The following is a 16612-nucleotide window of genomic DNA, read 5'->3' as shown; positions in this document are numbered from 1 at the left end:
TAGAAACCGAAATAAAAGTAGTTCTTATCTCTTTTGGAGAAACCATTTTTGAAAATTAGATTGGAAAGGAGAAGGCTGAGTCGTGCCAGTTGGTCACTCTCCTTAAGAATCGTATCCACCCCTACCGGTGTAACTAGGATCCATGAATCCATGCTCCAAGATAAAACAACCAAATATGGCTCCAGTCCACGTGCACTCGCTGACTGGTCCACCCAGAACCATCGTAGAATTGTGCTGAAATGAGAAAGAAATGAAAGGGAACAGAGGGCAGGAGAAAACCAGAAACGTAACTCTATCATTCTCTTGTAAAAACCAAAAAGATCTGTAAAACGATTGTAATTTTTCTGTCGAAAAAACGTAGTCTCTTCCCCTTTTATAGACCTGAAGGTGTCTGTTGGGAAGAGCCACCATTAATGAAATGTTTTGACTGTTGAGGAAAAGACACCATTAAAGGCCATCAATGTTTCTCTACCAACAGTCACTTTTGTGACGGTTGGGTGTGTCTATATCAAAATCAAGGGGTAAAAATCAAAATATTTTTTGCAATAAAAATAACCTTTTTTTTTAAACCCTAACCCAGACCCGGCGCCCGCGCATGTGTTTTTACACATGAGCTTGTGCTTATATAAAACCCAAGGATCCAATAAATTCTAAAGCCCCTTGAAGGCCCAAGCCTTTCTCCAACTCTCCACCTTATAAAGGTGAGAACAACTTTCTCCATGAGCATTGTGGGACTATTAATTTGCCTTTTGTTTAGAGAACACAACAAACACACACACTCCAAGGTTTTGGATCAAGTCCCCATACAAGCAAAAGACTGTTGCTTTCAAAACAAGAGGAAAACTTTAATTTGAATCTTCCCTCCATAATTTTAAAACCTAGCAAAAGCAACTTTTCCATTTGACTTTGGTCTTATAAGACTTTTGTCTTATTCACTTTTAAAATCCAACAACACGTGGTCAACGATCTTTAGGTGAGAGAGATCACATGGCTTAGTGCTTTGGGTTGAGACTGGCCGAACTTTTTGAACCGTGACTATTCTGCCATTGCTAGCAGGCACTGCCGGCCAAAGTAGTTGTGGACGCATCCGCGCCCACTTGCTGTCTAGTCGTTCTCTTTTCTTTAACACAAACGATCAGGATCATGCTATAGTCTCTCTCTCTCTCTCTCTCAAGTAGCCTACTATATAACAGAGTGAGGTTGGCACTATCATTTGTTATCTTTGCATTATCAATAGTCTAATTACACTATCAAGATGATTACAATAAAATTGAAATGTCTAAGAGACTTCAAACCATCCAAAAATACTTTCAATTTCGACTCGACCACTTGCATCATCTAGTGCCCAAATTTCTTTGTAAATGTTGAAGTCGCTTACTGTATTCATGTACTTTCAGATGTAAGTCCTGATATTTCCTTGAGCGGTTTCCACATGAATTTTCTCCTGCCACCAAAAAAATAAAACAATTATCAAAACCAAACTTTAAAAACTTGAAAACCCATTTGACTCGGATGAAGGGCTGAGTCCGACTCGTCTTAAATCGGTATCCCGTGTTTGGATTTTGTTTTTGTTATGATATTTAAAACATGACCGAGTTGGGTTTAACAAAAAAATCTATCCCAAATCATTGACATAAGCAGCAAATTAATGGTATATCGGTTTAAAATTGCATACGAACCGGTTATTAGTTGAATCCGAGTCGACTCGAAACTTGGTCGAATGTTAAATCCTCGATCTATAAAACCTGATCGACCGATTCAATTTCGATGAAATCATTTTTGATTACCCCTATGAAGTTGGATCACGAAAACTCGACTGAGAATTAAATACAATCATTTAAAAAAAAAAAAACTTTAAAACTCCATGCTTGAGCGCATCAGCAACAATGGATCAACAGCTCAACTTAAAAATCATATTAATTTTTGTGATTGGGCCCAACTAGGTGACATCAATGTGATCTTAACCGTCCATTGCTCTATTTATTGTAATCATCCATTTATTCCCCCTAATCGTCTGGTTAGTATTCCCCAATCAGAGCAATCTTTTGGTCATAGCAAGGTGGGGTCCAGTGGATTCAGAATCAGATTATGTTGAATCACGTGGGTGGATCTCATCATGGCTATTTTTTATAGGAACCCATCCCATACTATCATTTCCCACAAGTATTTCTTTTTTTCTTCCCATCTGCTTGGTTTTTCATCATTTATAAAATATTTCATGCTTACCAGTTTCCACATTCTGCAATAACTTTGACTTTAGGCCGAAGGCTAGGAAGCAAAGCAAGGAATTGCAGCTCTGCTTTAGACAACACCTTCAAAACACAACGGTTCAAATAAATATCAGTAAGTACTAGTAAGAAGATTATTTACCCTATAAAAGTAAAAATCAAAGCGTAGATGACCTTAACAGCCTCAACCAATTGTTCTTCGGCTCTGTTCGTTTAATATTATGACAACCGATTGTGAGTGCCAAGCCAATATTTGGACTCAAAATTACGTTTAAATTTGGGAAATGTTATCAGCACTACTGTATTTTGATGGGAGCACTTCTCACTTTATTAAAAGTACAGTTGGCCCGCACCATAGGATGATCCAAACCTTCTGATCGGAGGGTTAGGATCAAGCTATGGAAATGATTTTTGGGACACAACCTATTTAGGCTGTGGCCCATCTAATGGACGTTTAGATCATCCTATGGTGCGGGCCATACCGTACTTTTAATAAAGTGAGGAGTGCCCTCATCAAAATACAATAGTGCTGATAAAATTTCCCTTAAATTTAAGTCCAATAATTGGTTTGGCACTCACAATTGGTATTCATAAGGTACTTGTTTGTTTTGGATTTTGAGAATTGATTTTGGGTCCAAAATTGATTGGATTCAAAAGTAAAGCCATGTTTGTTTTGGATTTTGAGAAACAATTGTGAGTACAAAACCAATTATTAGACTCAAATTTACGTTTATTTCCAGTCCAGTAATTGGTTTTGTACTCTTGGACTCAAATTTACGTGTAATTTTGGGTCCATTAATTGGTTGTGGACTCAGGTTCTCAAAATCCAAAACAAACAGGGCCTAAACACAACTTCGAGTTCCGGAATCAGTTTTGGACTCAAAATCGATTCTCAAAATCCAAAATGAATGGTGCCTAAGATATCCGCTTGCATGGACCTCTTTGGTAAATATACTGATGAATTGAAATCAAAGGGCCGTGACCATTGCTGACACAACTGCAAAATTTCTCACGTCACGCAAAATGTGTCCATCGATAATGTTTGTGGTCTATTTAGAGACTTCAAAGTTATCGAAAAGTGTATGCGTCTCCGTTTGGTTGCCGGATTTTTTTTGTTTCTTTGGATTTTTGTGGAACAAAAAACTTCCTAGGAGATTGGTGGGAAAGAAAACTCCCTGAAAGTATCCCGGTAAAATAAAAATCCCATGTTTGGTTGACCGGATTATGGTGGGAAAAAAAAATGCTTTGTTTGGTTGCTTGAACTGTTGGGAAGAAAAAAATTCTTCTACAAGCTTATTTTTGGTTCCTGAGAGTATATTTTTTTCCTTCCTGGGGTGGTGTCGTGCGGGGTTATTTTGGTTCCTGGGATTATTTTGGGCCCACCAACCTAACGTGGGTTTCCTGCGGAAATTCCACAAAAGTCCCAAGAATCAAAAAAATTCCGGCAACCAAACGTAGCAGGAATTGTCTGGATCTAGGGAAAAGAATTATGAAACATAACACTTTTATGAAAAATATTCCATTGGAAATAAAATTCTGGGTTCTAGTAGTTTTCCAGTTTTCCTTGTAAACAGGGGGAATTTTATTTATTTTGGATGGCTCTTCGAGGGAATTGTTGAGATAATCAGTATTAGGAGAGTCCAATTGTTCATCTATTAAACAAAGGTTTGGGCTACACAGCTTTACCTTAGCTTCGATGATCCAAACCACTAGGCCTTTGGCATTGGGAGGAAGCATAGAGAGTCTATAATCAACCTCAGGTGGAAAATACCATCTTGCTATAGGCTGCCTCCCTAAGTGAGCCTGCATTTTCACCAAGGTCGTAAAGAAAGGTTAGGAAAATAAACATAAAAACATGATATATGAAATTCATACTCTGATAATGCACTCTTCACTTTATTACATGCTCTTTTGATTGATTCTAATGTCACTCATCACTTTGCTAAACACTTTTTTGCTCGATCGCTTTTGGAACTAAAACAACCTTTAACAGATAATTAGAAAAGTATAAATAAAGAGCAGAGTGTAATCATTAAAATAAGAGGGTGCAAATATCATTTCCCTAGAAGTAAACATAAAAAGTTTGTCCGCAATTCAAGAGGAGATTGTGTGCCAACATAATAATCCCGAAAACTAAGGCCCTCTTCGTTTTAGATTGTGACAACTGGATAGTGGATTATTGGACTCAAAATTAATTTTGGGCCCACAATCGTTCTTCACAATCTAAAAGGAACATGGCCTAAATTTTGCCTAAATCTCTAGTGTGAGCATAGAAACTAGGGCTGCAACTAGAGCCGGGTTTTGCCCGACCGGCATCGACCCGACCCGAAAATAGCCTGAGTTGGGTTCAGATTTCATGGGTTTCGGGTCGAGCCGGGTCGAGCATTCAAAAGCCCGCATGAATCTCGGGTCGAGCCGGGTTTGAAGGGGCCCGACCCGACCCGACCCGACCCGAGTTACATAAGTTATAGTATGTACATTTTTTTCTATTGTTAGTTAAAAGTTAAAAGTGAAAACCCACGCACCCACTGTTATTGTATGTGAGTGTAATTTCTGCTTCTATGAGTTGAGTTGATTCAAGTGTTTGATTTAGCATTGTTTGATTGTAATTACAACATTGTTTGATTACAACATTGTTTGATTCAAGTGTAATGTGAGTGTAATTACATCATTGTTTGATTCAAGTGTACTGTGAGTGTAATTTCTACTTCTATGAGTTGAGTTGCCTTGCCAAACAAGAATTTTCCTTAAAAAATTGCGTCAACGTGAAAAAACCCGACCCGACCCGAGATTTATCATGGGTAGGGCCGGGTTTGGGAATCGTGGGTTTTCCGAAAAAAAACCCGACCCGACCCGACCCGAGATATTTCTCAGGTAGGGTTGGGTTCTCCAAAACCCGACCCACCCAACCCGAGTTGCAGCCCTAATAGAAACACTCTCACATCTACTTCGAAGAGCCTGTTATAAAATTTTAAACTATTGAAAATCATCTCCTAAAACAGATAGGCTACTAATGCAACTCTAATTTAAATCTTAAAATCTTAATTAATAGCTTTTTTCATTGTGTTGGCGATACAAACTAAAAAACTAAAGCTTTTTTCACACTTAGATCTACTTCCAATAGCCTCCTAATAAAAAAATTTAAACTATTAAAATCCATCTCCCAAAACAACTAAAATTAAACTCTTAGTGCAACTCTAATTAAAAACCTATCTAATATGAGGAAACTATTGGTGAGCTAGCTTGCCCAATCACATGGGTCCCACATTTTGGGGAGTGATCCAAACCATTCATTTGTAAGGCTTTATCATAGATAGGGGGTGTACCAAAAATCAGCTCCATAGGATCATCCTAACCCCTCCATTTGTGGAGGACAAAAATGGGGCAGATTTGTGTCTGTCCATTTTTGTCCTCCACAAATGGAGGGGTTAGGATGATCCTATGAAGCTGATTTTTGGTACACCCCCCATCTATGTAAGGGACTTTCAAATGAATGGTTTGGATCATCCTAACAAAGTGGGCCCCCATGTGATTGGGCAAGCTAGCTCACCATAAGTTTGGTGAGCTTAAGCTCACCAATAGTTTCCTCATCTAATATAGCTTCAACTCCTTATACATTTGTAGACTTGAACTTCTAGATAAAATGGAATTAACTTTATAAAAAATCTGAAGTCCAAATCCTAAGCAAACAACCAAAACTTAAGTAACTTGGACAACTTGGTTTAATAATTGAAAGAAAATGGGACTGAAATGACCCTTGATTTGACTCTTTTAAATGTGTATTTATTGCTTTTTTGGGGATTTGAGCTCCTCCATTTGTCTTTTAGTCGCCCTTAAACTAACCTAGTTCTTCTAGTTTCATCACGTCAATCTTCTTCTTCAACTTGAGAAATGTATCGGCTTTCAATGGCTTTGTGAAGATGCCTGCAACTTGATTCTCGGAATGGAAAAACTCGAGCAGTCTCATTCGTGTTTACTAATTTATGAATATAATGAAATTTAATGTCCATATGCTTAGTTCTATCATCAAATACTGGATTTTTCATCAACAGAATCTTCGACATGTTCTCGCATGCATGATTATTGCCGTTAAAACTTGTTTGTCAAACAAATCACCAAGTATCCTCCAAAAGTATACCGCTTGAGTAGCACAATTACTAGATGCAATGTACTTTGCCTACCTAGTTATCGAACATCCACCTTTTACCAAGTATCCTCTATAATGTACTTTGCCTATTATTTTTCACTTTTTTGTAGGGATTTCTCATGCTCTCTCAAATTGTGCCTCACCAATTCTCTCCCCTCCTGCCTTCTTAGCCCATCTTTTACAATTGGGCCCACAAATATTCTATGGAATAATTTTTCATTTTTGCCAAACACGCCCATAGCATAAAGTTTTTCCATTGGAAATTTTTTCCTTTCCATGATTTAAAGGGAAATGGCACAGTTAGGGCTATTTAGATGAATATTATCATTAATTGAAGGTCCCTTTAAATAAACTTCAATCATCTTTTTCTATTCTATGGAATATTCGTGGCCATACAAATATTCCATGGAAGTTATTTAATTTTTTCATTGTGGTAACATGACTTTAACTGAGATAACACTTTTTCCTTGATTTTTGTTTTCCTTTTTTGGGCAAGTTTAGCTACCATGAATTCTTTTTCATGATTAATCGGGGGTCTGCAGGTGGAGGTGATGGTGGAGTGGTTAAAAATCAGGAAACAACTAAAACTTAATCTTTTTCGATATGTAACCAAACAGTTGAAAAGTAGAAAATTTTTGAATTTTTTTTCCCAAAATGGCCAAACAGGAGAAAGAAATGTACTAACAGGGCAAACAGGGTGGATCTGGGTGAGGGTAGTTTCGGGATCACCGAGTCCTCGAGCAGAGAGATCGAGAAAATGGTAGCCTTGATACCTCAGCCGCGTAAGATAGCGCCCCTCGTACCCTCCCTCATGCGGTGTATATATCGCTATCGCTTTATGCTTCTCCACGTCCGATAACCAACGGCCCAGATCCAATTTCACTAGATCCCCTCCCACCAGGTCTCCGATACCACACCTCGCCCCAACCGCCCCGTTTCGGTTTCGGATTCCGATATCTCGGGAACGAGAACGCTGCCCAAAGCTAACGTGCGCCCCGGGTAGTAATGAGATTACCATTGCCATTTCTTCTTGTTTTTTCTAATAGAAAAAACAGTATTAAGTCCATGCTGATATGTAAAGCGAGGGGCTTTTGGTTTGGGTTTCTACGGTGGAGAAAGAAGATAAGAAAACTAAATACTTGTTTTAACATGCGCCGAGTGCGTAATACGCACTCACTTTCATCTGGTTAAATTTTTGGGGCTCGGACATGACTCCTGGTTGAGCTTGAATGTAGGGAAATGATAAATTCGCCCCCTTTTCTTGCCGGGCCACATCCTTGGAGTGTAAAAAGAGAAGTCATAAATAGAGTTAGAACAGGTTGGCGTGGGTGGCCCTGTAAAGAAAGGGAGGACGGTATACAACTTCTCAATAAATACCTAAATTAAAAAAGGGCGGCCCAGTGAACAAGGCCTGCCATTGCGGGGTCTGAGAGAGCTAGATGTCCGCAGCCTTAACCTTGTAGAGAGGCTGTTTCCGTGACTCGAACCCGTGACCACTAGGTCACAATGGAGCAACCTACCATTGCGCCAAGGCTCGCCCTGTAAACTATAGAAGAGAAATGTTGTGGAGATTCAAGGACTACCGAAGAACGTTTTGGGAGCCAAAGGGACTGATCTGAGGTAAGAGATAGTCCTAGATTGTGATTTTCACGTCAATCATTTCGAATACGTTATTTTCTTAATAGTTAGGGTTTATTGGAGGAAGCCTTTTTCGTTTTTCACCGTCCGGCATAATTCTGACGAGCCTCCGATGAGTTTGTTGGCCCCTTGAAAACCTCTCATCATGAGCTTTCTAATGAGTCCAACCTCGTCAAATTTCGTCAAAGAATGAAGAAGTTATGATCCTCCAAAAATGGTAAAAATATGGTGAAATCTGTTAATGGCAACAAATGATACATTTTCTTGTATAGCATATTGCCTTGTATTCTCATTGCCTTGTATTGCCTGTTGCTAGTTTTCCACATTCCATCTTTAGATTATTACTTACTTAGGCTAATATTCTCTTTATTTGTTTTACCCTAATCAAGGGATGCTATGATTGTAATATCTCTAAATATGCAACTGTGTATAGAATGATATTCAAGGGAGAATACAACACTTCTTCTTCTCCAATTGCTCAGTTCCTAACATGGTATCAGAGCTATAAGGCTCGATCCGTTCTTCTCTCTGGCAATCAACTCCTTTTTGGCAACATCCGTCTCTTGTTGCGAAATCTGCCTGCCGTGAGAACTAGCAACATCCATCTCTTGCTGCAAAATCTGCCCGCCGTGAGAACCGGCAACATCCATCGGTCCAGCCCTCTTGATTTATCAAAGGCTTCCTATCTATCCCCCGACCGTGCCAATGAGATCTAAAGGCTACTCGTTGTGAATCATCTCATTTCAATCCGGGTTCGCTCTACAGTACTCACTCGTTAAATTTATTGAATTTCTTTATAATAATGACTTCTGAAATCACTCAACCCATTGTTGTTAAATTTTATGGAACAAACTATAGCCATTGGTCTTTTCTTATGTGAAGTTTTTGAAGGGAAAAGGCTTTTGGAAATATGTCACGTGCGATATTAAATCTCCTAAAAAGGATGATCCTAAATTTGATGAATGGGAAATAAACAGAAATAAAATTCTTACCTGGATTGCCAATACTGTCATTCCGTCCATTAGTATGCAATTTGGTCGATTTGAAACTGCTAAAGATGTATGGGACTTTTTGTCTCGCCGATATGTGCAAACTGATTTTGCTCGGAAATACAAATTAGAACAAGATCTTCGTTTACTAAGACATACGAAGGGCCAATCTGTTCCAGAATTCTATTCCCAAATGGCTGTAATTTGGGATGAATTGGCACTTATGGAGCCTAAATGGAAAGTTGACGCTGAATTGTGGTACAACTATCGAGAGAAAATGCGGTTAGTACAATTTGTAATGGCTATTCAGGATGACTTTGAGACAATTCGTGCTACCATTCTTCATTGTTCGCCCCGTCCAACCGTTGATACTGCCTTATCCGAGTTACTTGCTGTGGAAACTCGTAAAGGTCTTCTTCCTAATCCAACTTCAGTCTTTGCTGTCCCTTCTCCTCCCAAAAGCAACTATTCAAAGGGAAAGTCCACCAAGCGATATCATAATATGTCCACTATTAAATGCATTTATTGTAAAGAATATGGACATACGGTTAAGAATTGTCCTTCACCCACCTCTAATAATATGCGCAATAAGAAGAAAGGGAACTACTCGCTTTGCTACTGCTTCTGATTCTCGACATGTTGCAGCTCTCGCTCCTGCTTTACCCGACCAAGCTCCATCTGACCCTTCTGCACCTTATGGCCATCTTACAACAGATCTTGTACAGGAGATGATTCAGCAAGCTATCTCACAGATTGGTAATATCAGTCCTACTTTCTCTGTCCTCTTGGTACCCTCAGGTATATATTCAAATAGTTGGTTTTTTTATTCTGGTGCTTCTCATCACATGACCTTTGATATGGATTCATACCAAAACTCTCAACACATTACTTCTCCTGTTATTCATACCGCTGATGGATCCACTATTCTGCTAGTCACATTGGAATGATTGAATCCTCTTCTATGCTTTCTTTGCCTGACGTTCTTCTTGTTCCCCAATTGTCAATGAATCTAATTTCTGTAGGTCAATTATGTGATCATGGTTTTGATGTTATCTTTTCCTCTTCTGGATGTGTTGTACAAGATCACTTGATGGGGAAGCAAGTTGGGATAGGCAGTAAAGTAGGTCGATTATTTCGATTGGACGCACTTCGTATTCCTCCTACTCTTCGTCCATCGCTCGTAGCTGCGTCCACTACAGGATCTTCTTCTTTCATGTTATGGCATTCTCGATTGGGTCATGTTTCTGCACCTCGTCTTCGTTATATGATCAATAATAGGTTGTTAGGACCAGTACAGGCATAAAAAGAATTATGTTGCGTCAATTGTAAACTGGCTAAACAACCAACATTACGATTTTCTAGAAGTACCTCTATTTTCCAATCTCCATTTGACTTAATACACTCTGATGTTTGGGGACCCACTAATGTCTCTTCCATGGGAGGTAGTAAGTATTATGTTATTTTTGTCGATGACTATTTCCGTTATACTTGGCTTTATCTCTTGCAGTCTCGTTTTGAATTTTTACGGGTTTATATTGAATTTGTTGCTATGGTAAAAACTCAATTTTCCAAATCTATTAAAGTTTTTCATTCCGACTTTGGTGGAGAGTACATGTCAGCTTCATTTAATACATTTCTAAAAAATGGGGGTACTGTTCTCCAGTTGTCTTGTACTGATACACCTGAACAAAATGGTATAGCGGAACGCAAGCATCATCATATTATTGAGATTGCCCGAACATTACTTATCTCATCTTCTGTCCCTTGCGAACTCTGGGGCGAAGCTGTTCAAACTTCAGTCTATCTCATTAATCGGATACCCTCATCCATCATTGCTAGTGTATCCCCTTTTGAACGTCTTTACCGCTCTCTTCCTGACTACTCTGAATTACGTGTGTTCGGCTCCATGTGTTTTGTACTTCTTCTGACACGAGACTGTAGACACCCCCATTTTGCTACGCTTTAAAAAGCAAAAGATTTGGTAGTATCATCGAGTTTTGAATCTGTATTCAGCATTAGATTAGGCATCCATGCATTTTAGGGTAGATTTCATTTCATTATGGGAGTTTTGAAGTTGATTCGCGATCCTGAAGGTCTCTAGGGGGTTTCTTTGGCCTCTGGAAGATGAAAGTTCAAGTTTCCAAGCAAATGAAAAAACCTGCTATTTTTAGAATTTTCAGGGTTTCCCTCATTTTTGCCTATTTTGCACTGCAGGGGTATTTTGGTCATTCCCGATGTGTCTCATTTGACCTCCGAGTTATATTTGAGAAATCTTTAGTGATTTTACAAATTTTGAAAAAGCTGCTATTTTTAGAAACCCATGGGGCTTCCACATATTCATCATCTTATGGATATTTCAATAATTTCTCATATGTCCAAAACCATCTCGAGGGTACGGCTGATGGATTAGGAGTAATTTCGTAAGATTTGGGAAACCTGCTAAATTTAGATCTCTCAAGATTTTCTCTTAGTCTTGCACTTCGGGGGTATTTTAGACATTTTCAAACATATCATATTTGGTCCCTAAGTTGTGTCTAAGAAATCTTGAGTCCGTTCATAAATTTTCAAAAATCTGCTATTTTTAGAATTTCCCTAGTTTCGCCAAATTCTAGCACCTCGGGGTAATTTGGTCTTTTCCTGTGTAATTCTTTTGATCCCCGAAATATGTCTGAGAGATTACGAATGATTTCCTGAATTTTAAAAAACCTGCTAAATTTAGAATTTCTCAGGAGTTTCGCTTAATTTGGAAATTCTAAGTGTTGAGGGCATTTTGGGTATTTTCAGGGGATACCAAATGATCCTGTTTAATATTCTCACCGAAATGACCCAATTTTAAAAGTTTCTATTTTTAAAGTTTGACCACAAAGACTTTCCATTTTTAATTTTTCCCTTTAGGGGTGAATCAATCTGAGGGTATTTTGGTCACATTTGGATGTCTAACAGTCAAATAGGGGCATTTTGGTCCGAAAAGTTATTTTCCAAAAAAAAAGGTCTGATCATGTGTGAGGGATGCACCATAAATGTCAAATGAGTTGGGTCCATATATAGAATGTTGAATTTAGAAAGATTTTATTAATTTTTTACGGAAAAACCCGAAACCCGTGTGAAATGGCCTATTGGGCTAAAGCCCGCAAAGATGGAGCTCATGTGGGTTCACCCATATGGGTCAACCACCATGGTGGGCAGCCCACATGGTTGACCCACATGAGTTGAGCACCCAACCTTGATGATGTCACAATGGTGACATCATATTTGTTAAAAGAAAAATAAAAAGAATAAAAATTAAAAAGAAGGAAAGGAGGAAAAGATGAATGATTGCTTAAAAGGTTTTCTTCCAAAGAAGCAATGTAGAATGAGAATAACATGTCTTGATTTACAAGAAATTAAGATTGGAATCAAATCCAATTTGGAAACAAGAAAGAAATAAAGCAAGAGGGAAAAATTGGAAACAAGCCAAAAAGGGAGCTCTCACATTGGAAATTACTATTTCTCTCTTAACCCTAGCTTTTTTTGTATAAAATCAAAGCAAACAATCCTAGAAAAGATTGAAAAAAATTCAAATTCATCATTTTTCTCTCTCCTCCCAAGAATAAAAAAGAAAAAAAAAAAACCTCTTCCCTCTTGAAGTGTGTTCATATCTCTCAAGGGTTCTTCACAAAAGGGATTCTTAAAATCCATTTTCTTCTTCAACAAATCACACATCAAGGATCTTTGGGGTGTTCTTTGGGTCTTCTTCATCATATAAAAGGGTGCAACAAAACACATACCTCGGATCTACGCACCCTAGAGACAAGGAGCGCGATCAATGGTAGGATCTTTATCTTTGTAATATCAAAAGTAGAAAAATATGCTAGGGTTTTACTTTTAATAGATCAAATCAATGAATTTTTCCTTGAAATTCCAGTATGTTATAATATAGATTATAAGTTTTTAAAATTTAAAATTTCACCAAAAAATTAAATTTCCTCCATTTAATAATGCTTTTCTTTCATTTTTTATTCAATATGGATTTAAATCGGATTATCAAAGAAAGTGTTAGAAAATGTGGGTTTCTTTAAAAACTGATATTTTTTGGGATTTATATAAAATAAATACGATTGGAAACTTAATTTCCAATCGCGGTTTGGCCGTTTTAATTTTCATTCTATTTTTCAAACAATAACCCCAAAAGGGGTTATTTCTTGATGAACAAATCCAAAAGTATATCAAACCGTGTCCAAAATTTGTGAAATATTGTTTCCAACCCAATGTTTTGATTTCCAGAACACCCAAAATTTTTGGATTTTTTTGAATTTGTTTAATCCGTTTTTAAATTATTTTAAATTTCGGCCTTTTTTAATAAATATCAGAATATTTTACAAATTGATGAAACTCTCCAGAATTAATTTTTAATAATAAATTGAATTTCTTATGAAATTTTTTTCTTCCAAAAAAGGTTTTTTTATTTGTTTTCTAATCGCTTCTTCGTTTTAGGTGTCGTAATTCGTTTTCGTATTAAATTAGTAAATTTTTGAAATTTTTCTTTACAAACCAGTAACTTTGGTTACTGGAATGTTAGATAAAAATTTTCAATTGGTTTTGCAAATTTTTAATATGGTTTTGTAATTTATTTTAATAAATGAGTTTCAATTCTTAGGAAACAAATTCCCCTTTTCTATTTAAAAATCGATTTTATTGAGGAGGTTTAATTTTTAAGTTTTGAAATTTTGATAAAATTTTTTATAATCTATTATATATCTACTGAATTTTTTTTTTTGATTTTAGGATACTATTAGGTTTGCTTTTTAAGTAATTCTTTGGTTTCATCTGATTTTTGTGTGAATTTCAATTGACATCAAATCGTTATAAAAGTCCATGAAATTCATACCGTAGTCTAATCTCATGATTATATTTATTCTGTGAAAGTTTGGATTAATTTGAAATTGATATGCTATAAGTTACTGTGTTAATCTATGAACTGATTTGAATTTTGAGAAATTGGAAATTGATATCAAATCTTAATAAAAATTCATATAAGGTTTCCAATAAGCTGTAATAATCTAGATCTCTATTCTGTGAAAGTGTGGATTAATTTGAAATTGATATGCTATAAGTTACTGTGTTAATCTATAATCTGATTTAAATTTTGGAAAATCAGAAATTGATATCAAATCTTAATGATAATTCATGAAAATTTTCTAGTAAGTCACAATCATTCATATCTTGTTACTGGAAAAGTTTCAGCTGATTTGGGATTTAATTGCTTAGGGTTTCTGTGTAATCCTAACAATCTGGTCTTAATGTTAATAAATCATAATTTAATAGCAAATCAACACAAAAGTCAGTAAAAACCTCAAACAAATCTTAACTTTACATAATGAATTTAATCCCTAACTTGTTTGAAACAGAAACCTTAGGGTTCATAGATCTCCATTGTAAATTCGCTATACCGCGATAGTCTAACTGCCGAGATCGCAACCGTAATCGTATACTAATTGCGATTAATCCTGTATAATTGGAGTGCTTAAATTATAGTATGATATTGGCTCCGAGGTCCACTATCCACGGAAATCCTGAGAAATATGCCAGGCAATAAGATATTATAATTTACGTGCTAAATTATACAAGTGTTGAGAGCACGATTCCGTTCCATGGTTGCGATTCGAGGCCGAAACTTGCGAACCATAGAGCCTTTGATATTCCTTAGATGTTTAGGAATAAAAAATCCTCAAAAATTGAAAATCATTAAGTTTAACAAATCGTATTAACTCGATCCGCGTCTTAGGAGCCGTTGGATTACAGTCTCCTATCGTAGGAACCTTTAGGGCCCCTTAGGAACACTTACGTCTTGTTGTGTCCTAGGTTTTAGGGAGTCCTAGAGTTAGGAGTCCAGCCTCATCACGGTCGTTTGTTATGGATAGCAACCGTGCCAATAGATCTAGTTACACTAGTCACCCCTTTTTCCCATAGGACAAGCCTAGTTACCTAGGATGTAGGTTCACCTGCATTAGTCAAAGGGATGTCTTGCACTTAGATATGACCATATAGCATCTTAGATGAAGTCATAGGATAATAAAATCTTAAACTTGAACTAAATAATTTCTCTTAAATTGTTAAAACAGTAAATCCAGTCTAGATCGGTGTCCTAGATGAGTTAGGCATAAGTAGCTTAGTTCAGGTGCACCGAACTACGATCGACTCTGATTCCAGTGAGGCTGGGATACGTAGGCAACTTGGATACTTGAGTGGCATACCAAGCCCGAGTCGGCTCCACACATAAGTGGTGGGGTTTTGTACATTAATCCTTAAATTAAAAGTAATTAAATCACTTAGGACTTTCCATGAAATTAGAATTTTAGGAGAACTTTCACTTACATTGAATTCAAACAAATTAAGAAAATCAAGATACAGATTTAGGAATTACATTGAAATTAGATCTTAGGATGTATGTCACGTAGTTCGCACATTAATATAGAGTTAAATGAGCCATTTAAAAGAAATTCAAAAGAGTTAACTTTTGAAATTGAAGACCGATTATCGGGCAGGAATGGTGCATGTGGTGGTAACTCCCCATACCTTCCATTCTTGTAACCAGATAACGAGTCTAGATTTCTGGTCAATTATGGGTCCTAGATCCCTCATCTAGGTGGCGACTCTGTCACTCTCTTTTGCGTGGAATTCGGATTGCCTTAGTGATCCAAAGTTCACGAAAAAGATGAATTAAATCACACCTTGCTAGGCTCGGCGGCTTACCCCTGCCCTTATGGGTACTGGGTTGCACATTTGTTTGCACCCTATGGCTTGGTTGCTGCCTGCTTGGTTGGGTAATTAAAATCAATAATAAAAAGCACATGCCATTCGCGTGGGTACGAGAGACTAAGAGAGAGTGTAGCGCCTCGCGCGCTCACGACCCTCTCGCGGGATCGGGTCCCACAGAGAGCGACACAAGTTGGGAAAAATAAGTGCCATTTGTGTGCTTTTAGGTATGATCTTGAAGGAAAAAATTGCGAATTTCTCGGCATGTTTATGGAAAAAAATACCATTTTATCCCATCTCCTTCACTCCATCATCTGAGTCTTTTCAACCTGTGGACCCCTTTCCTGATGCTCCTTCTGACACCTCTACTGAGTCTCTTGATAGTTTCCCTACTCTCCTAGATCATCTTATGCCTCCTGATTCTGCTCTGGACCAGTTTGCGCCTAATCCCAACAATGCTGCCTCTACAAGTGATCCATCACCTGTTGTTCGTACGCATCCCTACCGCAGCACGAACACTATCCCCCATCCAAACTTAAGGATTATCATTATTTTTATATACTATTTTGTCTCTTCATGAGCCTTAATCTTACCGAGAGGCTGCCTCTGACCCAAAATGGTAGCAAGCTATGGCAGAAGAGCTTACAGCCATACAAAATACCAATACTTGGGACCTTGTTGATCCTCCTCCTGGAAAGTCTATTGTAGGGTGCAAATGGGTTTACAAGATCAAAACCAAATCAGATGGCTCTATTGAAAGGTACAAAGCCCGCCTTGTTGCTAAAGGATTCACCCAAGAGTATGAAATTGACTACGAGGAGGCATTTACCCCTGTTGCTCGTATGACGACGGTATGAACACTTATTGTTGTTGCC

General features: G+C 37.5%; 1 protein-coding gene across 1 annotated transcript; it reads right to left on the bottom strand.

Annotated features, from left to right (window-relative positions):
• Positions 1–1200: 1200 nt before the first annotated feature.
• NDHN (oxidoreductases, acting on NADH or NADPH, quinone or similar compound as acceptor) lies at positions 1201–7433 on the bottom strand. Its single transcript, XM_077366496.1, has 4 exons — positions 7061–7433; positions 3915–4031; positions 2227–2312; positions 1201–1444 (listed from the first exon to the last, which is right to left on the bottom strand). Exons 1-4 carry the CDS (start codon positions 7397–7399, stop codon positions 1384–1386), a joined length of 603 nt encoding a protein of 200 aa, XP_077222611.1. The 5' UTR covers positions 7400–7433; the 3' UTR covers positions 1201–1383.
• Between the last annotated feature and the right edge of the window lie 9179 nt (positions 7434–16612).

This window comes from Tasmannia lanceolata, unplaced genomic scaffold (genome assembly GCF_043159265.1).
Source record: "Tasmannia lanceolata isolate RefF3 unplaced genomic scaffold, GAP_Taslan_0.1 ptg000023l, whole genome shotgun sequence".
NCBI classification, from domain to species: Eukaryota; Viridiplantae; Streptophyta; class Magnoliopsida; order Canellales; family Winteraceae; genus Tasmannia; species Tasmannia lanceolata.
The sequence above is the reverse complement of the archived record's forward strand: the minus strand, read 5'-3'. Positions and strand labels throughout refer to the sequence as shown.